The 17,481-nt window shown below is 43.2% G+C and overlaps 1 protein-coding gene across 2 annotated transcripts in view; it reads right to left on the bottom strand.

Annotated features, from left to right (window-relative positions):
- The window catches only part of CCZ1 (CCZ1 homolog, vacuolar protein trafficking and biogenesis associated), a 69,121-nt gene that overhangs the window by 12,364 nt on the left and 39,276 nt on the right, over window positions 1-17,481 (bottom strand). For both annotated transcript variants that reach the window (XM_056534626.1, XM_056534625.1), the window contains exons 9-14: window positions 14,047-14,128; window positions 13,397-13,458; window positions 12,151-12,262; window positions 9,465-9,498; window positions 1,324-1,441; window positions 954-1,112 (exon numbers count right to left, since the gene is read on the bottom strand). In XM_056534626.1, coding sequence (XP_056390601.1) covers window positions 954-1,112; window positions 1,324-1,441; window positions 9,465-9,498; window positions 12,151-12,262; window positions 13,397-13,458; window positions 14,047-14,128 — 567 coding nt within the window. The remainder of the gene's footprint in view (window positions 1-953; window positions 1,113-1,323; window positions 1,442-9,464; window positions 9,499-12,150; window positions 12,263-13,396; window positions 13,459-14,046; window positions 14,129-17,481) is intronic.

Raw genomic sequence — 17,481 nt, 5'->3', positions numbered from 1 at the left:
GAGGTACCAACCCAGGCGCAGACCGTTGGCGAGGGGGGGGTGAACAGCGCATATACGCAATGTCTGTGCCCCCTTACTGCAATGGGGAAACAGGGAACCGGAGTCCCCACCTGAAAAGAGAAAAGAAAAAGGAATAAAAAAAACTAACACGTCCGTATACTGGGAAAACAAAAAATCAGAAGACCTGGTCTGGAGAAGACCTGGTCTGGAGAAGACCTGGTCTGGAGAATTCCAGACCATGTCCACCTCCTTCAGACACCAAGCTTAAACTGATTAGCTCAGGGCCTGAAGGCGGGTATATCCTGCTGGCAGGAGCTGACTTTTTTTTATTACCATAGTGTCACACCTCCTAGAGACAGCAGCATACACCCAAGGTCTGTGTCCCCCAATGGAGCCGATAGAGAAAATAAGCTTTGACTTTCTTCTGCCCATCTCCTGATGCCACTGGAAAGGCTCTCCCGCCCTTCAGCCCTAATCTTCTTCCAGTTTTTGGTGCCTGACTCTGCGCTTAACTGAGTGGCAGTGTGATGTTTGGGGCATGGGCCAGTCCTCCTTCTTTGTGCTTGGGCCAGTTACATGACCCTGCGCTCAACCTATCACCGCCAAGGAGGGAAATCACTGTGGCCATCGCAATATGACGTGTCAGGCACCAAAATCCAGAAGAAGATTAGTGCCGAGGATGTGAGAGCAATTCCAGCAGTATCGGGGAAATAGGTGATGGTAAGTTTATTATTTTCATACTAGCAGCCCGGGCATATAGGGGAAATTAACATTTTGGGAGTTCTCCTTTAAAGCTGTCTATACATTACATGGACAGTTATTTGAGTACATTTTTCCACCAGGGTAAAGTCAGGCCAAATTGGACTTATCTAGGCAAAATCACCTGTTTGCTCAGGGTGCCGGCTGTATTCTGAAAGGGGTTGTCTATGAATACCACCCCTTGTAAAGCTCACCTTGTAAAATCATTATTTATATCTCCAAGAATTTTCATAAGCTCCGGCTGTACAGAGGTAAGCGAGACACTTGGCGTTTTCTTGAGGTGTATTGTACTTTTCTCTGCTAGGTTCATGTGATTGAAATAAATAAACTTGAAATGAGGTTCCTTCTCCGACCTAGAAATAAAAAGAGAATTTATGTTCACAAACATGAAGAAAACAATCTACTTGCTCAGAATGGAGGCAGACACTACATATAGGACCTCATGTCGCTCCATCTTTTATATGTATAAAGTGCATCAGTCTGATGTTACATAAACTTTAAATGGAAGAAATGCCCCGTACAACATCAACCAATGTATTGTGTAAGAGAAGAGTTTCCACGCACCCAGATATTCTTCTGTTGATATTGTATTGTTCACAGATGTCAGATGCTAACACTGTAAGTTGAGGTCCTACGAGGCTGTCCAGTTTTCGACAGAAATCTGGCGTTAGTTGCACAGATACTAAAAAAAGAAAAAAGAAAAAAAAAAAAAAGAAGAAGATGAAAGAACAAGAGTAAAAATACTGATAAACCTGTCTACATTCTTTATGGACATAATAAAAACTTGTTATGCAGTGGTAGCTAACATACAAACTCTTAATATTAGACGTTAATACGTTCCATATACCGTATATACTCGAGTATAAGCCGACCCGAGTATAAGCCGAGACCCCTAATTTCAACCCAAAATCCCAGGAAAAGTTATTGACTCGAGTATAAGCCTAGGGTGGGAAATACCTCATCCCCCCCTGTCATCATCCAGACCCGTCATTAACATCCTCATCATCCCCTTGTCATCATCCCACACATCCCCCCTTCATCATCCCCTTGTCATCATCCCACACATCCCCTTATCATCCCACACATCCCCCCTTCATCATCCCCTTGTCATCATCCCACACATCCCCTTATCCCACACATCCCCCCTTCATCATCCCCTTGTCATCATCCCACACATCCCCTTATCCCACACATCCCCCCTTCATCATCCCCTTGTCATCATCCCGCACATCCCCTTATCCCACACATCCCCCCTTCATCATCCCCTTGTCATCATCCCACACATCCCCTTATCCCACACATCCCCCCTTCATCATCCCCTTGTCATCATCCCACACATCCCCCCTTCATCATCCCCTTGTCATCATCCCACACATCCCCTTATCATCCCACACATCCCCCCTTCATCATCCCCTTGTAATCATCCCACACCCCCCCCTTCATCATCCCCACCCCCCTTCATCATCCCCACCCCCCTTCATCATCCCCACACCCCCCCCCCCCTTCATCATCCTCTTCTCATCATTCGCCCTCAGTGGTCTTCAACCTGCGGACCTCCAGAGGTTTCAAAACTACAACTCCCAGCAAGCCCGGGCAGCCATCGGCTGTCCGGGCTTGCTGGGAGTTGTAGTTTTGAAACCTCCGGAGGTCCGCAGGTTGAAGACCACTGCGGCCTTCAACATCATCCAGCACCCTCTCACCCCCTTTAGTTCTGAGTACTCACCTCCGCTCGGCGCTGGTCCGGTGCTGCAGGACTGTCCGGTGAGGAGGTGGTCCGGTGAGGAGGTGGTCCGGGCTGCTATCTTCACCGGGGAGGCCTCTTCTAAGCGCTTCGGGCCCGGAATAGAGCCGTTGCCTTAACAACGACGTATCTGCGTCGTTGTCAAGGCAACGTGACTATTCTGAGGCCGGGCCCGAAGCGCTTAGAAGAGGCCTCCCCGGTGAAGATAGCAGCCCGGACCACCTCCTCACCGGACCACCTCCTCACCGGACAGCCCTGCAGGACCGGACCAGCGCCGAGCGGAGGTGAGTACTCAGAACTAAAGGGGGTGAGAGGGTGCTGGATGATGTTGAAGGCCGCAGTGGTCTTCAACCTGCGGACCTCCGGAGGTTTCAAAACTACAACTCCCAGCAAGCCCGGACAGCCGATGGCTGCCCGGGCTTGCTGGGAGTTGTAGTTTTGAAACCTCTGGAGGTCCGCAGGTTGAAGACCACTGCGGGTGGGGGAGTTCACTCGAGTATAAGCCGAGGGGGGTGTTTTCAGCACGAAAAATCGTGCTGAAAAACTCGGCCTATACTCGAGTATATACGGTAGTAACACTTTAATAGTGGGTGCTCTGTGCACTTTACTTCCCTCTTAGAGCCCAAGGTCCATTTTCTAATAAAGTATTCAGCCTTGTGCTAAAATAAAACAAAAATCAAGCTTTTTCCCCATCACTCTCCACTCAATGTCCCAAAATAAGAATGTAAAAACAGAATGCTAGTAAAAGTTTAAATATTGCATTGACATAAGTATTCACGCCCTTTACTCAGTACTTCTTAAAGGGGTACTCTGCTGCTCAGTGTTTGGAACAAACTGTTCCGAATGCTGGAGCCGGCGCCGGGAGCTTGATGTCACACCCCCTCCCATAGACTTGCATTTAGGGGGTGAGGCTATGATGTCACGAGCTGCTGAGCAGCGGAGTACCCCTTTAAAAGGGGTACTCCGGTGGAAAACTTTTTTTTTTTAAATCAACTGGTGCAAGTTAAACAGATTTGTAAATTACTTAAAAAAATCTTAATCCTTCCAGTACTTATTAGCTGCTGAATACTAAAGAGGAAATTATTTTCTTTTTGGAACACAGTGCTCTCTGCTGACATCTCTGTCCATTTTAAGAACTGTCCAGAGTAGGAGAAAATCCCCATAGAATACATATGCTGCTCTGGGCAGTTCCTAAAATGGACAGGTACCACCTACCACGGTACCTGACAGTCATCTTTTCTTTAACTCCCAGTTCCTCTGCAGCAATCCGGTCTAAGGAAGGTCTTAATTGACCGAAACGTCACTTTGATTATTGGATTGCTAAAATAAAAACTACCTCTTTTTCCACCGCAAGTGGTGTGCTACGTTGTTTTTTTTGTTTTTTTTTTATCCAGACATCTATTTACTGTCGATATATGGTAGAACCATTCTAAGCAGTGTCCAAGGCTTTAAAGCTCTTACCATGTCTAAGCACTTACACCACAGTTTTGCTCAGGAATGAGGGAGGTGGAGAATCCTGGAGCCAAGTGGTCATGCTGACATAGAGTAAGAAGAGAGGGGATACACGCAGTGGGGGTATTTACAAGCTTATTATAGGGCAGGATTGTAAGCCATACATCTAGCTTGCACACTGTGCTGTCAAGGGTCAAAGCGTTTAACAGCAGTGTGTCACTGAGTATGCTATGCAGCTTATTCTCAACTGTCCAAAACCCTTCATGCTATTTCTTTTGTAGACTGCCCGAAATCTACAACTGGTAAGTCATTATATTTCTCTTTTTCTGTAGACATGGCTCCATTCACACTTGGAATAGCTATTTATTTTTTTTTTTAAACACATTTTTTATGGCTCCTGTGAAAACAGAGATCAAGGTGCCAATGTGAATACGGTCTAATGAAAAAAGACCCGATGGGAAAAACAACTCTGCAAGTTGTCGCCTAATGGAGCAGTACTGCAGAGCACCAAGAATATGCATATCCAGTCTAGTAATTGGCCCCCTTAAAAAAACACAATACACCATCCTATGGCACATTGACACAACCTGTAACTGTGAGGTCTTTCAGATCTAATAATGACTATTAATGATCAGTTTACCAAAAACATATACTGTAAAGGGCAGCACGGTGGCTCAGTGGTTAGCACTGTTGTCTTCAAATCCCACTTAGGACAACAAACGGAAAATGGAAAGGGACCTCATTCATCCAGGCGCTGCCGGTTAGGTCATCAGGTGCACAAAATGATGCAATGTATACCTTGGAATATTGTATACATGAAAGTTTATTAAAAAATAATAAACAACATACAGATTACGCGTTTCGAGGGTGACTCCCCTCTTCCTCAGATCAGGTGTGCTGTCATACAACAAACAGGAAAGTATTTATGTGAAAAAAGGGCGCCAAAACACCTAAGGGGGCGTGGCCAGGAAGTGGGATGTAACCAAAAAGCAAGTGTAAACAGGTAAAATAAAGTAAAGAAAAAAAAAAAAAAAAAAAAAAATGTTGTTTTAATAGCATGAGACATATGTCTAACTAAAATATAGCAGAAAGATCCTGGGATCGTGACGTTTCAGGATCTCCGTATCTGTTGGCAGAGAAAGCAGGCCAGTGCGCACACGCCGGTGTCTCTAAGGACGCGTTGCCAGGGCAGACGCTCGGCTTATACCAAGCCGAGCGAAAACAAGGCACCGGTACGCGTGCGCCAACCCCGTCTGTATCTGCCGGAGAGGCTGTATAACGCGATGCGCTCATGTTTCCAAGGACGCGTCGCTAAGGTGAGCGCAATGGTGCGCGTGTGCCATCCCCGTCTGTATCTGCCGGAGAGGCTGTATAACGCGATGCGCTCATGTTTCCAAGGACGCGTCGCTAAGGTGAGCGCACTGGTGCGCGTGCGCCATACCCGTCTGTATCTGCCAGAGAGGCTGTACAACGCGATGCGCCCATCCCCGTCTGTATCTGCCGGAGAGGCTGTACAACGCGATGCGCCCATGTTTCCAAGGACGCGTCGCTAAGGTGAGCGCTCGGATTTTGCTGCTCCGAGCGAGAGATATTATAAAGCATAACTGTGAGGCAGAAACAAGGGGGGAAAAAAAAAAGGAAAAAAGTACCATATTAGATCCAAGATGAACGATGTATGTGTGTGTGTATCTATAATTAACATATCTATGTAGAAAGCAATCTAGTAGAGAAAATTGAAAAGAATGTAAAGAGCAAGGGGAATGCATTGCAGCGTGATTCACAGGCTCTATAGGAGTATAGTAGCCAGCCTGATGAATGAGTGTCGGCATTAAAGGGGTATATATAAAAAAAATAAATAAAAATAAAAAAGGCGTGCAAAAATGCATAACATATAGAATGCATAACATAGTAAATTATGAAATATAAAAAATATACATATAAAATATATAAATAAATGTATATAAATAAATACCGGTGCCTTGTTTTCGCTCGGCTTGGTATAAGCAGAGCGTCTGCCCTGGCAACGCGTCATTAGAGACACCGGCGCGTGCGCACTGGCCTGCTTTCTCTGCCAACAGATACGGAGATCCTGAAACGTCACGATCCCAGGATCTTTCTGCTATATTTTAGTTAGACATATGTCTCATGCTATTAAAACAACATTTTATTTTATTTTTTTTTCTTTACTTTATTTTACCTGTTTACACTTGCTTTTTGGTTACATCCCACTTCCTGGCCACGCCCCCTTAGGTGTTTTGGCGCCCTTTTTTCACATAAATACTTTCCTGTTTGTTGTATGACAGCACACCTGATCTGAGGAAGAGGGGAGTCACCCTCGAAACGCGTAATCTGTATGTTGTTTATTATTTTTTAATAAACTTTCATGTATACAATATTCCAAGGTATACATTGCATCATTTTGTGCACCTGATGACCTAACCGGCAGCGCCTGGATGAATGAGGTTTCCATTTTCCGTTTGATGACTACGTCAGGACGTATGTGCCTGTGACCTCCGGCTTGCAGCCCTCCTTTGGACATCAGTGAGTACCCCTATTTGGGGTGATATGCGTTACTTCTATTTACATCTGGTGAGCAGCCACCTATAAGTGCCGTGGGTTTCTCCCACATTTACACTTGCTGTTTGTGTTTAAGGGTAATACACGAGGCGCCGTTCCCCGGTCTTTTTTCTTTCTATTTATTTCCACTTAGGACAACATCTTCAAAGAGTTTGTATGTTCTCTCTGTGATTGCGTGGGCTTCCTCCCATGCTTCAAAACATACTGATTGTGAGTTTAGATTGTGAGCCCCAATGGGGACAGGGACCAATTCGAGTATAAAGTGCTGCGGAATCTATGTGCGCAATATAAATAAAGAATTATTATTATATCATTTCTATGCAGGACTTAAAGTAGTACTTTAACATTTTTAAATCAATTGGTGCTAGAAAGTTAAACAGATTTGTAAATTACTTCTATTTAAAAATCTTAATCCTTCCAGTACTTATCAGCTGCTGTATGCTCCACAGGAAGTTCTTTTCTTTTTGAATTTCCTTTCTGTCTGACCACAGTGTTCTCTGCTGACACCTCCGTCCATGTCTGCAACAGTCCAGAGCAGGAGAAAATCCCCATAAACAAACCTATCGTGCTCAGGACAGTGCCTGACATGGACAGAGGTGTCAGAGAGCACTGTAGTCAGACAGAAAGAAAATTTAAAAAGAAAAGAACTTCCTGTGGAGCATAAAGAAGCTGACAAGTACTGGAAGGATTAAGATTTTTAAATAGAAGTAATTTATAAATCTGTTTAACATTCTGGCACCAGTTGATAAAAAAAAAAAAAAAAGTTTTCCAGTGGAGTACCTCTTTAACTCCTTAATGACGCAGGATGTAAATGTACTTCCTGGTGAGCCGGTACTTAACGCACCAAGACGTACATTTACGTCCTATGCATAACGAGCATCAGAGCGATGCTCGTGTAATATGCGGCAGGTCCCGGCTGCTGATAGCAGCCAGGGACCCGTCCATAATGGCAGACATCTGCGATCACGCGCATATCTGCCATTAACCCCTCAGATGCCGTGATCAATACAGATCACGGCATCTGCAGCATCGCGGTACTTTGAATGGATGATCGGATCGCCCGCAGCGCTGCCGTGGCGATCCGATCATCCAGCATGGCAGCCAGAGGTCCCCTTACCTGGCTCCAGCTGTCTCCCGGGGTCTTCTGCTCTGGTCTGAGATCGAGCAGACCAGAGCAGAAGATGACCGATAATACTGATCAGTGCTAGGTCTTATGCATAGCACTGAACAGTATTAGCAATCAAAGGATTGCTATAAATAGTCCCCTATGGGGACTATTAAAGTGTAAAAAAAAAAAAAAAGTAAAAAAGTGAAGAACCCCCTCCCCCAATAAAAACGTAAATTGTCCCATTTTCCCTATTTCACCCCCAAAAAGTGTAAAAAATAAAGTATACATATATTTGGTATCACCGCATGCGTAAATATTCCAACTATTAAAATAAAATGTTAATGAAACCGTACAGTGAACGGCATGAATGTACGACAAAAAAATCAAAAATATCAGCTTTTATAACATTTTATTCCCCAAAAAATTAATTTAAAAAGTATTAAAAGTTTTCTATAAGCAAATATGGTATCAATAAAAAGTACAGATCACGGCGCAAAAATGAGACCTCATACCGCCGCTTATACGGAAAAATTTTAAAAAGTTATAGGTCTTCAAAATAGGGGTATTTTAAACGTACTAATTTGGTTAAAAACAGTTTGCGATTTTTTTTTAAGCGCAACAGTAATAGAAAAGTATGTTATCATGGGTATCATTTTAATCTTATTGACCCAAAAATAATGAACACATGTCATTTTTACCGTAAATTGTACGGCGTGAAAACAAAACCTTCCAAAATTTGCTAAATTGCGGTTTTCTTTTAAAATTTCCCCACACACATAGTATTTTTTCGGTTGTGCCAAACATTTTATGGTAAAGTGAGTGATGGCATTACAACGGACAACTGGTCGTGCAAAAAACAAGCCCTCATACTAGTCTGTGGATGAAAATATAGAAGAGTTAGGTAAGGCGAGGAAGAAAAAACGAAAACGTAAAAATAAAACTGTCTGAGTCCTTAAGGGGTTAAAGGACAAGTATCATAATTAAAAACGTACCACCTATTCGAAGGATAGGAGATAAATTTTAGATCACAGGGGGTCCGAGCGCTGGGGCTCCCCACGATCTCCTGTTTGGAGCCCCGGGTCTCCTATACAGAAGCATGTCACAACCCCCGCCCGAAGGAGGAGCGGCCACACCCCCTCCATAAAACTTTATGGGAGAGCCGAAGATTGCCGAATGGCTCTCCCATAGATCTTTAAGGAGGGGGCATGGCGGCTCCCGCTTCGGGCGGGGGTCGTGACGTGCTTATGTGTAGGAGACCCGAGGCTCCAAACAGGAGATCGTGGGGGCCCCCAGCGCTCGGACCCCCTGCACTCTAAAATTTATCTTCTATCCTTCAGATAGGGGATAAGCTTTTCATCATGATACTTGTCCTTTAAGGCCGGGTCTGTCACAACAACAATATACTTTGGGAAATGGACCAAACCTTTGTTGCATTAGTGTTGTTATTTATACATTTCCCTTCTGTTTTTCACTATAAGGGTACATTCACACATACAGGATCTGCTGCAGATTTGATGGCGTGTTCTAACATTTACATACATTGATATCTGCAGCAGATCCTGTACATGTGAATGTTCTCTATGGAAACTTTCTTCATCTCCAGTGTTGTTTGATAACATGTGAGTTACTACTTGGCAGGGTAACAAGAGGATAAAGCTTTTAAAGATCTTAGTAAAACCAACCCAGCATTTGTTTCCAGGAAGAGCAGAGACACAATATATCGACCATGTTGTTGGCAGCGTTCCTAGAAGACTATCGCGGCATTAAAAGCAATCCCTGTGTAAAGAGAAGGTATACCTAGAAACATATAGGAAGGATCCTACTCACCATCAATCATAAAACAGACGGAGGCACTCATGGCCTAAGGAAAAAAAAAAGAAGCCATCATGTTGAGTGTGTACAGGGGATTACTCTATGTACGTCTGACAAACCATCTGTTATCCGGCTACAGGCACCATAACAATTACATCTTCATTACACACAAAGCTGTCAGGGGAATCTCTGTTGTACTTTCTAAATTTATCGTAAGAGGAAATAAAAGCTTAGGAGGTCCCCAGGAGTCTGCTGCTTTGGCAGCTCATTCACACTCATTGTCTAGACCAGTGTTTCCCAACCAGGGTGCCTCCAGCTGTTACAAAACTACAACTCCCAGCATGCCCGGACAGCCTTTGGCTGTCCGGGCATGCTGGGAGTTGTAGTTTTACAACAGCTGGAGGTAACCTGGTACAGAAACACTAGTCTAGACAGTAATGTCACTAAAACCCTACTGAACTACGTGACAACGTATAACAAGTTATCATTCTACACTGGCCACCATGAAACCGTCTCAGCCTTTTCCTGTACAGTACAAGTGTGAGTATAGAGTGTAAGGAGTCAGTAAAAGTAACTCACAAGTGGTTGGCACTCAGGAATTGGGAAGTTAAAGGAGTTCTCAAGCATTTAAAAACTTACATAGGGGATAAGTGTCTGATCATGGAGGATCTGACCCCAAATCTCCAGCTACATGGACCACAGGGTCAGCACTCGTTCCATGCAGTAGGAAGATTTGGGCCCTGTTCTGGGGAAAGGGGATACTTTTTAAACGCTGGTGTCCCCCTTTAAAGGGGTATTCTCATAATCAAAAGTTATCCTCTGTCTACAGGAAAAGAGATAACTAGCAGATTGGTGGGGGTGATAACAGGGTGAAGCACACGGGAGCCATACAAAGGTAGTTTCTTTCACTGGACATACCCCCAAGGAAGTCATTGAAGTTGTGAGGTGGTGTTTGTGTTAAAAAGGTACTCTGCCGAAAAGCATCTTATCCCCTATCCAAAAGGACAGGGGATAAGATGTCTGATCGCAGGGGTCCCGCCACTGTGGATCTCTGGCGCAGCACCCCAGTTATCCGTGCACAAAGCAAACTTCGCTCCGTGTCGTATGACTGGAGACTACAGCCGCCACACCTCCTCTATTCATGTCTATGGGAAAAGGAGTAACGTGAATGGAGGGGGCGTGGCGTAACGTCACAAACACGAAAGCTTCAAGCTTCCGTGTTCTGGACATCGCCACTGCCGGAGATCGCGGGGGTCCCCAGCGATCAGACATCTTATCCCCTATCCTTTAAATAGGGAATAAGATGTTTTTCGGCGGAGTACCCCCTTAAAGTGACTTTGATCTTTAAACTTGCCCATTTTTTTCTGCTTCCAAAACATCAACTTAAAGATCTGACTAATCATTTGCTGCTTATTACATCCCATTCCTTGACAGGCGCCATTGTCACCAGATGATTAATGTCAGTCACTTTACCCATCAGTGGGAATCTGTCAGCTCTATATCATGCTGACAAATCAAATGTCAAAGAGGCGGTGTTGAGCCCCAGGATGCAGGTCTCCTCCCCACCCCTCCCTGCACTGATTGATTGACATGCATGGTTAAAATTAATTAATCATGGCAGGAAGGGTGGAGGAGGGAGGATGCATGCATCCACCATCTCACACAGATTCTTTGACACTCCAGCTCTCAGCATGATCTAGAGCTGACAGATTCCCTTAAATGATATAGATGTTCAGTATATAGACATAAATATATTGCACCTGCAATAATACTGGTGTGCATCATAACTGGAATAAATGTAGTTCACAAATGCAGTTTTCACATGATAATTCACGTAGCTAAAGACACTGATGTAAATGGGGATTTGGATCCACACTATATTAGGAGATTGATCCATGTCATTATATTAATTTATCTGGCATGATTGCATATAATACATTTTCAAAGATGGTGGAATACAAAGCATACTAAACTACTACTCCATGGTGTATTAAGACAAAGCAGAATAAGAAGTATAGTCATAGGGACACTGTAAAAAAAGAAAATGGCAGCAGCACACTTGGTCAACAAAATGGAGGCTCTTAGCGCACTTTTTGATCAAAACGTGTCCCCCATCCACCACGCGGAGGTGGCCTCTTATCGGATGGTCCCTAAACACTCACCTACCTCAGGCTGGGTGACATGTTGGATCCACTAACGATCCAAACCACCTCCTGTGAAAATAGGGGAGGGGATGCACGGCTACAGAGGGAGCCACTCCCCCCAAAGAAAAAAATAAATGAAAATGTAGCCAGCACCTAAACCCAATACACGGGTGCACGCTGCTGGGACACTGTACTGGAGAAGCAGCAGGCTTTTTTTATTTTTAATTATATCTCTACACCAGTGTTTTCCAACCAGGGTGCATCCAGCTGTTGTGAAACTACAACTCGCAGCATGCCCAGACAGCCTTTGTCTGTCCGGGCATGCTGGGAGTTGTAGTTTTGAAACAGCTGGAGGCACCTGGTTGGGAAACATTGTTCTACACCGAAATTAGAATTTGAAAAAAAGAAAAAAAAATGTTGCACATTTTCACACACAGTAAATAGGTTTCTATAGAATAATATTTTTGCACAGTGTGCATAGATCATAAAAGGATGCATTTTTTTTTGGGTGCTACGCTAAACTTCTACAACAGATCATCACTATAAAGTATTCTTACCTTGTAAACAATGAGATGAAGCTCTTCATAAGTGTCATCTGTATTAACAAAAATCTTAGGAAACCGAAATTTTGCTTCAGGATCATGGAGGTTTAGAGGGCCAGTAAGGAACCTGAATTGGAAAGAGGACAAAGCACAGAAATAACAATATATTCACTCAGTATTCACTACAATTCCACCATTTACATCAGCCGGCCCCAACCAGTGTCTAAGGAGTCACATTTGGCTCTCCAGCTCTTGGCTACAGGTACTATTGTGCACCAGAAGCGGCACCAGGGAGGTCACAGCATTACTAGAACTTTGTTTTAGGATGAAAATCATATCACTGGTTGTTAATTGTGCAGTTGCCCATAGCAACCAACCAGATTCCAGTATTTATTTGTATAAAGGCTTCTGAAAAATTTTCTGGAATCTGTCTGGTTGCTATGGGCAAGTGCTCCACTGTTCATTGCACACTTTTTTGATAAATGGGGTGATGACTAACTAAAAAAAGAGTTGCTTGTGGTGAGCAGAGTCTCTGTTTAGGTTATGCTTTTTTAATTTAAAATAACTTTATTAGCAAAAAACTCCTCACACATACATATGATGTACTGCAATGCAGCGCAGGCAAGGAAGCAGAACACAAATGAATACAATTACCATACATAGTATGACGATACAACATACATCACAGGTGTCTTTTCACTATACATCATACCACAAGCTTCACTAACATTCCTGCATGTATACTGAAACAAAGTTAAACAATAAAGCATTAAAGTGAGTGATAGGGTTTATGTCATACAGGAAATGACCAGGCGCAGTCACATATAAATGACAAGTGACTAGTTACAACTGTTCGTAAATGAGCTCTGAGGAGGTACTAGTTCTCATAAAGAGTCTTACTGACAATGTTCCCTGGGAAAATATGCAAATGACAACTCCTGTAGAAATAAAACAAACAGTCTCTCTGGTGCTACCTATAGGTAGCGACCTTTTTATTAGAATTCCAATACATAAAAATGCCCTAGTCATATGTGAGAACTCTTTTTTCGGTCCTACATCGACTTACAAGGTGTATTCCGTGGAGGAAAGTACGTTTGTATGTGTCATAAATCAGTATGATAGCTGAAGAATGAGTACCCACACGAGGGCCACTATAGACATCAGATTCTTGGTGTCTTAAAACCCCATTAATTTGTCTATTGCATTGTGAAAGGTAATGATACAGAAGGTGTTAAACAAAAAGGTATAGAAAGACCCATACCTCCCATAGTGCTGTAGATTTCCTGGCATTTCGGGACGCAATGGAGAATCTCTTCCTGCCAGCTATAAAAACAAAAAAGCAATAATGATACAACTGTAAATAGCATTTAACATTTGTTATACAAACAAGCAATGACTAAGGGCTGCAACAGCCTGAAACGTGTGGGTTGTGGATTTTCTTGTGTTTCTGGTTCAATTGTATGGACAACCATTAAAACCATTTTGTTCCATGTTCCTGTTAAATGATGGACTTGCTTTGCCTTTTTCACATAAAGGACAGATTTTCTACACTTAGGGTATGTTCACCCATGCAGATTTGTTGCAGATTTTGACTCTTCTATTGGAGTCAATAGGAAAGTCAAAATCTGCATAAAATCTGCACTCAGGTTTTTTTTTCACCATAATCAAACCTTATCCCCTATCCAAAGGATAGATGATAAGTGTAGAAGAACACAGTCACAAAAACAGGAGTCCAATGTCCCCCCCAAACATGCTCAACTGCTGCTCCACTGACATTGGGGGGGGGGGGGGGGGGAAGACTGGAGGGGGTCCCGATGGAGAGGCAATCACAACCCATGGCCCAGTGCAGACATGTTTTCCACCTACAACTTCTTTACAGCTTTCTTCATGGGATCCCCTCATGGCATTTACCTCCGGCTCTGTGTGTCTTGGGAAGAGCGATGTAGTGAGGTATTTGTACAATGTTCGCATATCTTCTTGTTCCAATCCACTCCTGCAAGAAAGAACACAATAATGTCACATACACTCTATAAATGTAAAGGTTCTTTGTCCGTTTTTTATACATTGTCTGGTCAGAAAGAGAAAACAGTGTGTCATCTATGTTGGCTTAAAGGGCCACTCCAACAGAAGATGAGGTTTCATTTTCTTTAGCTTATCTGCAGTGGAATGTTTCTAATTTATTTAAAATGTTTTCTAGGATTAGAAAGACAGAGCTGCTTTCTTTAAAAAAAAAAAAAAAAAATTAACAGCATCATACCTGTCCTCAGGTTTTGTCTGGCAATGCAGTGATTGGAGCCAAGTTGTAATACCACACACAACCTGTGGACAGATGTGCTGTTGTTTAAAAAAAAATAATATATATATAAAAAAAAAAAAATGAGCATATTGTTTTCCATTCCTGGACAACCCCTTTAAAGGGGTAGTCCAGTGGTGAAAAACGTATACCCTATCCTAAGTTTGAGATCGCGGGGGGGTCCGACCGCTGGGGCCCCCTGCGATCTCTCTGTACGGGGGCCAGGCTCTCCAGCCAGATTGCGGGTGTCGACCTCCGCACGAAGTGGCGGCCGACACGCCCCCTCAATATATCTCTATTGCAGAGCCGGAGATTGCCGAAGGCAGTGCTTCCGCTCTACCATAGAGTTGTATTGAGGGGGCGTGTCGGCCGACGCTTCGTGCGGAGGTCGACACGCCCCCTTCCCGCGGGCTGTCGGGGCTCCGTACAGGAGATCGCAGGGGGCCCCAGCGGTCAGACCCCCCGCGATCTCAAACTTATCCTCTATCCTTAGGATAGGGGATAAGTTGTTCACCACTGGACTACTCCTTTAAAGGGGTACTCTGGCCCTAAGACATCTTTGGATAGGGGATAAGATGTCTGATCACAGGGTTCCCGCCGCTGTGGACCCCCACAATCTAGCAAGCGGCACCCACCTGTGAGTACTGCAGGAAGCACTGGAGGCTACAAGTCTTATGTCTCCCGACCTCGGGGACGGAGTATCGTGACATCCCGACTCCGCCCTCATGTGACGTCACACCCCGCCCCCTCAATGCAAGTCTATGGGAGGAGGTGTGAGGAGTTGTATACGTTTGTACTGAACATTAGTAGCGATAAGCTCTATTGGGGTGGTATTCCCTTGAGCCACATTCTCATTTTACCTTATGTTATAGGGATCCTGTGATTTTTTTGCTTTTACATGGTTTTATATTTGTAAGCAATGTATTATTACATGCAAAATAAAAATGATTTGTGTCCTATAAGTCCTTTTCTCTTTTTTGTCGCTCTGCTCACGTGTTGAAAGTTTAGTAGCGGAACTTATGATGCAGATTTGAACTCTGCCCAGAATTTGCCTGAAAATACTATTTAGTCTTTAGTAAATTTAAGTAAATTTGGCAAACATGGAAAGCCCTGTCCCCCTTATGTGAGGCCCTGACTACTTCATGTGAGGTCCTGTCCCACTTCATGTGTGGCTATACTACTACGGGCATAGCACAGAGTGGCAAAAATATTGCAAATTTTTGTGAAAAACTGAGATTTGTGCAAAACTTTTTAAATGCCTGACACCAGTCACAAAACATTGATAAATTCCCTTTATGTACGGACAAGATTTGCCTCCATCTAGGATACCAAAAAAATAAAAATAAAAAGAAGGAGGTTGAATTTATGGATTAAAAAAAGATAAATAAATAAATAAAACATTTTAGGGGCATTTTAGACCCTTGGGGACTGAGCCCATTTTGACCTTAAAGAGCATTTTTGCCAATTCTTTAGCATTAATAACTGTGGGATGCAATTCCGAGATAGTATTTTTGTGACATCTTCTACTTTATGTTAGTGGTAAATTTTTGTTGATATTTGCATCATTTCTTGGTGAAAAATTTCATGAAAAATTAGAAACATTTTGCATTTTTCTAACTTTGAAACTCTCTGCTTGTAAGGAAAATAGACATACCAAATACATTAGATATTGATTCACATATACAATATGTCTACTTTATATTTGCATCATAAAGTTGACATATTTTTACTTTTGGAAGACATCAGAGGGCTTCAAAGTTCAGCAGCAATTTTCCAATTTTTCAAGTTAATTTCAAAATCAGAATTTTTCAGAGATCAGTTCAGTTTAGAAGTGAATTTGAGGGTCATTATGTTAGAAATACCCCATAAATTACCCTATTATGAAAACTGCACCCCTCAACGTATTCAAAATGACATTCAGAAAGTTTGTTAACCCTTTAGGTGCTTCACAGGAAGAGCAGCAAAGTGGAGGCAAAAAATCAAAATCTTCATTTTTTACATTAACATGTTCTTGTAGACCCATATTTTTTTATTTTATCAAGGGGTAAAAGGAGAAAGACCCCCAAAATTTGTAACCCAATTTCTCTTGTGTAAGGAAATACCTCATATGTGGATGTAAAGTGCTTTGCGGGCACACTAGAGGGGTCAGACACATGTGGGGTGTAAATGCTCACTGTACCCCTTATTACATTACGTAAGGGTTGTAGTTTCTAAAATGGAGTCACATGTGTCCATTTTTCTGGTACCATGGGGGCTTTGTAAAGACACATGGCTTTCAATTCCGCGGGGTTATGACGTCACAAGCTCCCGCTGGCTCCAGCTTTTGGAGCAGTTTGTTCCAAAAGCTGAGTAGTGGAGTACCTTTAACTCCGAATTCCCTAACAGGGTATGGGTAAATGGGTTTTCTAAACTGGACATCCCCTTTCATGTACATAAAAGCTCCAGACTGAAGAAACTGTTGTGCAGGGCAGATTCCCAGATGATGTAACTTTTATTAGTTATCCTAGCCCCTCTCTCAAACAAGGCCACCAGCTTGCAACTTTATTTATATCCCGATACAGCATGTAAATGAGACACATTATAGTATGTGCCGAAATCTGAGCAGGAGATCTACAATCTGAAACCAGAGCCTGACAGAGCCGCAGTGCCGAGTGTTAACAGGGAATGGCAGGGTTAGGAGGGTGGCGATGACAGCTTTGACTGACAGTGACACAAGGACTTGTTTCCCTAATATTTTCCCACCATAAAAAAGAAAGGATGGTATGGATATTTTACATCCACCCCGGTGTACCAAAGCAAAAGGAAGTTATCAAAAGTCACAAATGGATATGAATATAGATCAGCAAGGTAATACATTATTGACATGTCGTCCAGACACGTAAAAAGCTTAGATCTTAGTGGGTCTAACTCCTCAGTTATAACCATGTGGCTGCGCTCTTTACTTCCAGGTTGGCCGGTCCATATGACTGAAAACTGGGGAGTGTAGCGTGCACTGCTGCATACTTCACTCGCTGGGATCTAAACTATAACATGTCTGGACAACATGTCAAAAG

This window comes from Hyla sarda, chromosome 8 (genome assembly GCF_029499605.1).
Source record: "Hyla sarda isolate aHylSar1 chromosome 8, aHylSar1.hap1, whole genome shotgun sequence".
Classification (NCBI taxonomy): Eukaryota; Metazoa; Chordata; class Amphibia; order Anura; family Hylidae; genus Hyla; species Hyla sarda.
Note: the sequence above shows the minus strand (reverse complement) of the source record. Positions and strands in the feature narration are given on the sequence as shown.